We start from the raw sequence: 9105 nt of genomic DNA, 5'->3' as shown, positions 1-9105 counted from the left end.
TAAATTCTCCCCATTAGTACAATTTGCGGTCCTCAATGCACTGGCAACAACCGTGCGGCTGCCGCAGATGCATCCAGACCCATTCAACCTGAATGTGTCTGAGACGTCCGCACGGCAAAAAAAAAATAGAACACGTTCTATTTTTTTGAGGTGCGGAGGCAGGGAGAGAATCCCCACGGAAGCACTACGTATTGCTTCCATGGGGTTCCTTGCCTCAGTTGCGCACCGCATCTTCCAGTTTGCAAAAACGTCCGGGGCCTGTATATTGCAGACCCATTGTTTGAGCCCCTATGCACAGATGAGCTGGATTTAGCCTAGGTGGAATTTCGCACATCAAATGTGTACACTACGTGTAAAGGAATTGGAGAACTTACTTGAAAATATTTAAAGCGACCACAACTGGAACACCAAACTGTTGAGCAATCTGGATTTGCTTCTGTAAATTGCAGCACCCGTCCTGAACAAGCTGGAGATTCTACAGACAAGAAAGGTGTTCTTATGTAAGATGTGTGCAGATCATGTGTCCGTGCAGCATGTGAATTATTAATAACTGGTGCGATCTGCTGTTAATACGTGAGCATATGGCCGGGTCTGCACGAGAGCTGCCATCAATCTGTTTCCAAATATTGTCATCATAAAGCCAGGGTGGGCTGCGTGTGAAAACACTATATAAAACAGGCAGTCATAGCGCCATCTACAGAGGATTAACAGTAAAACAAGACACTGGCACATCTAGAGTTAAACCTAGTAATAGTATTTCTAGTTAATATTCTGCATATGTGTATATAGTCTACAGTACAGACCAAAAGTTTGGACACACCTTCTCATTCAAAGAGTTTTCTTTCTTTTCATGACTATGAAGGCATCAAAACTATGAATTAACACATGTGGAATTATATACATAACAAACAAGTGTGAAACAACTGAAAATAGGTCATTTTCTAGGTTCTTCAAAGTAGCCACCTTTTGCTTTGATTACTGCTTTGCACACTCTTGGCATTCTCTTGATGAGCTTCAAGAGGTAGTCCCCTGAAATGGTCTTCCAACAGTCTTGAAGGAGTTCCCAGAGATGCTTAGCACTTGTTGGCCCTTTTGCCTTCACTCTGCGGTCCAGCTCACCCCAAACCATCTCGATTGGGTTCAGGTCCGGTGACTGTGGAGGCCAGGTCATCTGGCGCAGCACCCCATCACTCTCCTTCATGGTCAAATAGCCCTTACTTTCAAAGTTTTCCCAATTTTTCGGCTGACTGACTGACCTTCATTTCTTAAAGTAATGATGGCCACTCGTTTTTCTTTACTTAGCTGCTTTTTTCTTGCCATAATACAAATTCTAACAGTCTATTCAGTAGGACTATCAGCTGTGTATCCACCTGACTTCTCCTCAACGCAACTGATGGTCCCAACCCCATTTATAAGGCAAGAAATCCCACTTATTAAACCTGACAGGGCACACCTGTGAAGTGAAAACCATTTCAGGGGACTACCTCTTGAAGCTCATCAAGAGAATGCCAAGAGTGTGCAAAGCAGTAATCAAAGCAAAAGGTGGCTACTTTGAAGAACCTAGAAAATGACATTGTCAGTTGTTTCACACTTGTTTGTTATGTATATAATTCCACATGTGTTAATTCATAGTTTTGATGCCTTCAGTGTGAATCTACAATTTTCATAGTCCTGAAAATAAAGAAAACTCTTTGAATGAGAAGGTGTGTCCAAACTTTTGGTCTGTACTGTATGTCTATTTATTACACACATACATTTAGAAAAACATGGGGGAGATTTATCAACACTGGTGTAAAGTACAACTGGCTTAGTTGCCCATAACAACCAGAGTCCTCCTTTCATTTCCCAAAAGAAGCTGTCCAAAATGAAAGGTGGAATCCGATTGGTTGCTATGGGCAACTAAGCCAGTTCTACTTTACACTAGTTTTGATAAATCTCCCCCTACTGGCGAGGTCTCATAGGCACAATTAAGGACAAAACAACTCAATGAGCGAGTAATCAAAACTGGCTTAGTTACCCATAACAACCAATCAGATTCTACCTTTTATTTTTCAGAGCTCCTTTGGAAAATGAAAGGGTCAATCGGACTGGTTGCTATGGCCAACTAAGCTAGTTTTCTCTTTGTACCAGTTTTGATAAATCTCCCCCAGTGTATTTCTAAGGCACAACAACTGATGTCATGTACCAAACATTACTACTGTGATATACGACTAATACTACCTGGACATCCTCTCTCAATATACTTGCTAAGGGCACAAGGACAAAACTTGGATACAGAACTGTGCTGCCTGCCCATGTATTTGGTCATGGCTGGTTTCAGACGAGCGAGTGTCACGCTTCGGACTCTCAGCGAAGCACCTGTCCTGACCACCCAGCACTGTCGGGGTCGCATAGCATTATATTGAGTTATGATGCTATGTAACCTTTAGAGGTCTGGAATGTTTTGGATAACATGGGCATAATGCCGTCAGTGTTGTCCAATACATTCCAGAACTGTAAGGCTTACATAACATCATAAAATCAATATAATGCTATGAGACCCTGGCAGTGCTGGGAGGTCAGGACGGGCGCTGCACTGCAAGTCTGGAGTGTGACACTCACTTGTGTGAAACCAACCCATTACATATTTTACACTGGGGCCCATCAGTGTCAACTTCTGCCTCTGTTGCCTGGCAACCACTCGTCCTGTCCAGAGCACACAGTCGTCAAAATGGTTGCCTTCTGTGCGCCCCCATCATCGGTCTCCTTCTGCAGAATTGACACCAATGCAGGAAGCTGCATACAATAGGCGGCTTGGAGAGGGTTAATCCCTGGAACATTGGGGTGGGGGGGGGGGGGCTTGCCGTTACCGCTGGTGTAAACGTATGCCAACAATTATATGCTGCACAGAATTAAAAAGGGCCTAAAATGGCTAGCAAGTCTACCCAAATTTATCACGTCACATGAGCCGTTTTGATAAGTTTGGCGTACACGAGGAGGGTTTGGTGGTGATACTTATTGCTTTATTTAAGATTTCAGCAGTAGTTTGCATTATCTGCAATGGTATACACACCGCAGCACTTACGAGCCACAAAAGGTGTCCATTCTCTAATGAAGTCATGGGTGACATACAAGATTAAAGTTAAATATTGGCGTTTGTCAAGGGTTTTCCATTAAGAAACCTTGTAGGGCATATAAAATGTGGAAATATGCAGAACGTACCAATAAATATTTTATGAGTAGTCCAAAAAAAGTCTTTGGCACGCCAACACTATAAACGCACTGCTCATTATAACCCCATCACCAATCACTTCTCTGGGCTGGAGACAGTAAGTAAGCTGCTGGTTCTATACAAGGAAATTTATTAACCGGTTCACAGCTGGGATATTTTGGCCCTTTTGAAACAGATATTTTAACTTAGTGCATGCCAGTTTAATGATTTCGGTTACGTTAGGTTAACTTCAGTGCCATCTTCCATTCTTCTCCATTATATCGTTTGATATTATGTTTTTTAGAAGCTGATGTGACTAAAAAATAGCCGCTTTGGCATAATTTAATTATTATTTTTAATCTTTTTTTACACCATTCACTTGATGGTATAGATCACAAGATTTTTACAGAGCCGGTCGTTATGGACACAGATACCAAATATGTCCATTTTTTTTCTATTTTCAACCATTTTTAAATGACTTCATTGAGAGAAAGGGCACTTTTTTACATGTAAAACTTTTATTTTTTATATTTATAAAACACTTATTTTTATATTTTACACTTTGTGTCCCCCATAAGGTCATACAAGACCTCTGGGGGACATTTAACATCACATTTTTTTTTTTCACTGTTGATTACTCCTGTAACTGGGGCTGACATAGTAGCCCCAGTTACAGAGGGAATACACCCCCCAGAGAGGCTTTACAGCCTCAGTGCAGGGCTGATCGAGGTCTCCGGAAGACATGGCAGCTCCTGCAGTCTCCTGGACCCTGTGGTCACATGACTACAGAACAGGAAGCGTCAAGAGCGCTTCCTATCTGTATACACCGTACTCGTTGAGGAATGGTCCCTGCCTTGACAGCGGGCCCCCTGCTCAGCCGCTGCACGATTAGCGTACAGCTGCAATCTCTGAATGGACGTTCCAGAATATTCATACAGAGGTAAATCCCGACCCCCAGGACGTTTATAGTCTATGGGCGGTCTAGAAGTGGATAAAGGCCATCTAGCAGCAGATTTGTGCCTATGACACTGGCTGACCTATTACATGTGCACTTGGCAGCTGAAGGCATCTGTGTTGGTCCCATGTTCATACATGCCAACATTGCTGATTAAAATGATGTATTAATACATGCAAATGAGCGTTGCCATTACACCTAGAGGCTCTTCTCTCTCTGCAACTGCCGCACCCTCTGCACTTTGACAGGGCCAGGCAGTGAAAAAGTGATCACTTATGAGGGCAGTTGCAGAGAGAACTGAGCTTTTAGAGAGAGCTGACCTCATTTGCATATATTAAAACATTTCTCCCAGCAGTGCGGGCACATATGAACATGGGGCCAACACAGATGCCTTCAGCTGCCAAGTGCACAGGTAACAGGTCAGCCAGTGTCATAGGCACAAATCTGCTGACTTTTAAGTGGTTAATAACATTACCTTGAGAATCTCATCAATGTGACAATGACAAATATACTTTTCCATAGACTTTACAGTTAAGCTATTAAAATAGCACTCCGATAATATAAACTTGTAAAAAATAAATCTTTTCAAACTGCCTTTTTAGACATGTCAGGTAGAAAAAGGCTGAGATATAACAAGAGGCATATATTACAACGAAAATATACATTACCTCTTCTGTGTACTCCTTTGCGAGAGGCGCCCCAGCGGTAACCTGAAATGAAATAAACACCACTCTGTAAATGGACAGTTGGATATATAGGGTTCAGATACTAATTTATCTATACAATGAAGCAGACTTCTAAAATGTGTTCAGGAAGGACTCTGATTTCAAATGACAGAACCAAGTTGTAAAAAGTCCTCCATTTATACACCTTCTCGGTTAATTCCACAGTCCAGTCTTTTGCAACCATGTGCAAGCAATAACTTTACCATGACAAAAAAGTTAATTCAACACTGACAACCAGCATGACAGGACTACCCATCGTCACTTGTACAGAAATGGTCCCAATAACAGTGAAAAAGAGCCACTCTCTAAGTAAAGGAAGCAATCAGCAACCTTTGGCTATGGAATCCTCAGTACCTGACTGGGGATTGCTAGGCAGAGAATTTCTGCCTGGCGGTCTCCAGCCATGTACTGCGCAAGCACCGAACTTGCTGCGGCAAGATTTTAGGGCCCGGCGGGAGTGCGTCTTCACTGCCTGGCCAAGTCAAAGAGGTGGGGGCGTGGCCTGGAACGAAAAGGAGTGGCGCCTCGGATGCAATGGCAGCACCCTCAGGCTCATTTGCATAAAATTTAAATTATGATTTCTGCACAATAGGCATGGATCGAAATAGGACCAAGACAAATTGAATGTTATGACAAGCACGTATCTCGCATGACCAGTGGATTTATAATAAGGTATCTGGTGACAGATTCCCTTTAAAACCCACTTTTTACCTAACAACCCCTTTAACCCATGAAAATGGATTCCGATTACTAGACAACTCCTTTAAATGTTAAAATTCTTGGTCAACTGCACTCAACCACAACATGTGGTCCAACCCAAAAGGCCCAATATAGCTAGTCTTAAAAGGGAAGGTCAAAGGCTGTACAATTCGTCAATACGCGTACCGTTTCATTGCCTCGCTATTACCTTTCACTGCCTGCAAGAACAGCTATTGTGACATTTTTCTTACATTCAGAGGATAGAAAGCACCTATACTTGCATAGTTACTGGGTTTGCCATAATATATCTACATGAATAGGAGGAAACACTAGTCTTCCCGCTTGGAGGATGCAACCAATTTATGACAAAGCGCAGACCTCGTCACAAATTGTCCGCAACTCCGGCTGTCCATGCGCCAGAGTGAAATTTATGGCAGGTTTGAGCTACCATAGATTTGTGGCAAACACGCTGACCACACCCACTGCACACCCTTGTCACATCCTTTTTTCAGAAAGTGGCGAGGGCGGCGCAGAAATAGAAATGAAAATCAAAAAGTTGCAAATACACTCTGACTTTTTTCAACCACTTTTCTGGCACAAGGAAATTATAAATCTCCCCCTATGTTTTTAGAAACTCACATTGGGTCCTCCTCCATGCATCTTCAAAGCTCTAATGGTAGCGACAAGCACAACCACATTGGGAACCAAGCCAGAGTATCTGCACTTAATGTTGAAAAACTTCTCCATGCCAATGTCTGCTCCAAAACCAGCTTCTGTCACTAGAGGGGGAAAAAAGAATCCCAATTAATTTTTTTCCATTATTCTGCCATCTTACATTATACTTAAACTCTTTCGGAACAATTTCCAGTTCCCCAGTCCCATCACTGTCAGTATCCCATCAGCACAACCCATTTAGAAAATATAGCTTTCTATGGCAACTCGCTGATTCTCATGGGTCTAGCCGCTGAAAGAACAGTCAACAAACTGCCCACACTTACACCTTTCCACTGTGTGCTGTCTATTGGGCCATTCACTTCAGCGCAAGAGATGATTTTACCAGTGACTTTATACTCTGGGTAATAGAGGTTGCTGGGCAGGAGTCGCACCCCTATCACATAGCATGTGCTTAAAAGGGAATTAAGAAAATGAAAATACTTAAATATTACTTTATTATAAATAGAAAGGCTCGTTTTGTCTAGGGAGCTAAATAAAATGGCCACTGTCCTATTAGTACACACAAGACCTGTCCTAATCACACAGGCTGACAAGTTACTTCAGAACACTGAGCTAAAGAGCTGCCTCATCATCCTCTCTGCTTGTCAGGGATTATTATTCTGAATACAGCTGATAAGATCTTCAGCTGAATTTCTGTAGGAATGGACTTCATGAGGAGACCTGAAGTACAGAGAGGAGGGAGAGTGTGGGAGCAGCAGCACTTGTATGCAGTCTCCACCACAGTCTATCCTTTCCATCCTCTCTGTACTTTATGTCTCCCCATAAGATCCATTCCCACATAGATTCAGATGAAGATCTTATCAGCTGTATGATTAGGACAGGTTTTGTGTGTACTAATAGGACGGCGGCCATTTTATCTCTCCTAAAGATTGCTCTCTAGACAAAACAAGCCATTATAACTAATGAGAGGAATTTGGGAATATATTTATAGTAAAATATTATTTAAGTATTTTCATTTTCTTAATTGATGGAGAACTCCTTTAAGTCTACAAGAAAATTATACAGTCAACCATTATACACTTCCAGTTTAGGCCTTAGAATATCGTGAAGCACATAACTGACTTCAAATGTATGTCCCACCACAAGAACTTGTGTTCACCGATCCACAGGATAGGAAATATGCATCTGATCTGTGGGGGTCTCACCGCTGGGGCCAACCATTCCACAAATCATGAAAATGGGGTCCACGAGTCCCTGGAATGACTCAAGTAGCCATCACACATTCAACCCTAAGGGACAGGCTAACAGAAGCTGAATACAGTGCTCAGCTATCACCATCAAAAGACTAATGGAACGGTAGTGTGCATACATAACCACCACTACATTAACTCCAGGGACCCCATTTTTGTGATCGGTGGGGGTCCATTCAGTTGAACCCCAACCAATCAGTTCTTATATTGGAATAATCATGTAACAATAAACTTGAACTTCCTAGATCAGGTAATGCAACTCAGTGTATAAATAGTAAATGCTCCATTCCAATTGGCAGCTTCATTCATTTGCAGGCTGCATACTCCATTTTTTTTCTTATTCTCATGTTTTATGATCCAGACAGTTACTATTTGATCATGGGTCTAATGTATTGTTCTGATATCCTCATGTGAGTACAGTACAAAAGACAGACCATCAGATAGGAACTATCTTTGATACATTAAGTTCGGGTCAGGTAAGGCGAGATTCGGCCGACAGAGAATTTTTTCCAGACAGATCACAGTAGTGTGAATCAGCCCTATCCCTTTAATTTTAGGCCTAAAAAGGAATTCATAATGAAAATGGTAGGGATTGCACAAGCAAGTGTCAACGTATGAGTCATATCAGCGCAGGAAACCATTACACAAACAAATATTTTAGAATTATGACGGCTCTTCAGTTACAGAAAACCTGACAAGGACCGGTCCAAGAATGTCAAAGTGTGATGCTGGATGAGAGGAAGGAAACAGGATACAGTTCTAAAGCTGCAATGATGAAGGCAACACACTGTATAGGAAATGAAGCCGAGGACAAATAAGAAAACAATGCGGGGAGCCAAGATCCTCCATTTGGAAACTTGCCTATAATCACACACACCACACTCTCTTCTATATTATTTCCTCTTTCCAAATTCAAGTGCCAAGGAAAATATCAACAAATGCTGCCCCCGTGAGACATCTGAGGGTTCAACAAAGTGCTACTTCACTAATTACTAGATTAAGGAAACCATTAAAAAGGGCCATTGCAAAAAACCATTAGGTTAAAACACACTGTGTGCCACATTCGGTAAAGGTTTATACAAATACCATGCCGTGGAGGAATGTAGAACAGAATGGAGAAGAATGTAAAACAGGAAACCAATTAAACAAATTACCGAAAATTGTGTTCAATCAAATGGCATGCATTATGCAGTGAATATATAGAGCAGGCATCCTCAAACTGCGGCCCTCCAGCTGTTGTAAAACTACAACTCCCACAATGCCCTGCTATTGGCTGATACATATAGGCTGTTCGGACATGCTGGGAGTTGTAGTTTTGCAACAGCTGGAGGGCCGCAGTTTGAGGATGCCTGATATAGAGGCTGGGACGGCCCTAAAATGTTGCTGACCCGATTCTCCACTCAGCACTGTAAGCCAGATCTATCCCCAACACCACCAATTATCTTCCTTGCATTAAAAAAGTTGTTGGAAAATCTCTGTATAAGAACCTTCAACCATCATAATGATTCCACCATTCTCCTTTCTTGCCCAATATGGCTGAACAACTGGACCAGAATACCCCCGCCACCCCCCAAATCTGAATCCATATTGGCTAAATGCAAAAACCAACAA

At 42.1% G+C, this 9105-nt stretch overlaps 1 protein-coding gene across 2 annotated transcripts in view; it reads right to left on the bottom strand.

Moving 5' to 3' along the window:
- MTHFD1L (methylenetetrahydrofolate dehydrogenase (NADP+ dependent) 1 like) overlaps nucleotides 1-9105 on the bottom strand; it is a 309383-nt gene that overhangs the window by 115841 nt on the left and 184437 nt on the right. For both annotated transcript variants that reach the window (XM_040429522.1, XM_040429523.1), the window contains exons 21-23: nucleotides 6209-6348; nucleotides 4814-4855; nucleotides 375-475 (exon numbers count right to left, since the gene is read on the bottom strand). In XM_040429522.1, coding sequence (XP_040285456.1) covers nucleotides 375-475; nucleotides 4814-4855; nucleotides 6209-6348 — 283 coding nt within the window. The remainder of the gene's footprint in view (nucleotides 1-374; nucleotides 476-4813; nucleotides 4856-6208; nucleotides 6349-9105) is intronic.

This window comes from Bufo bufo, chromosome 4, assembly GCF_905171765.1.
Source record: "Bufo bufo chromosome 4, aBufBuf1.1, whole genome shotgun sequence".
Lineage (NCBI taxonomy): Eukaryota > Metazoa > Chordata > Amphibia > Anura > Bufonidae > Bufo > Bufo bufo.
The sequence above is the reverse complement of the archived record's forward strand: the minus strand, read 5'-3'. Positions and strand labels throughout refer to the sequence as shown.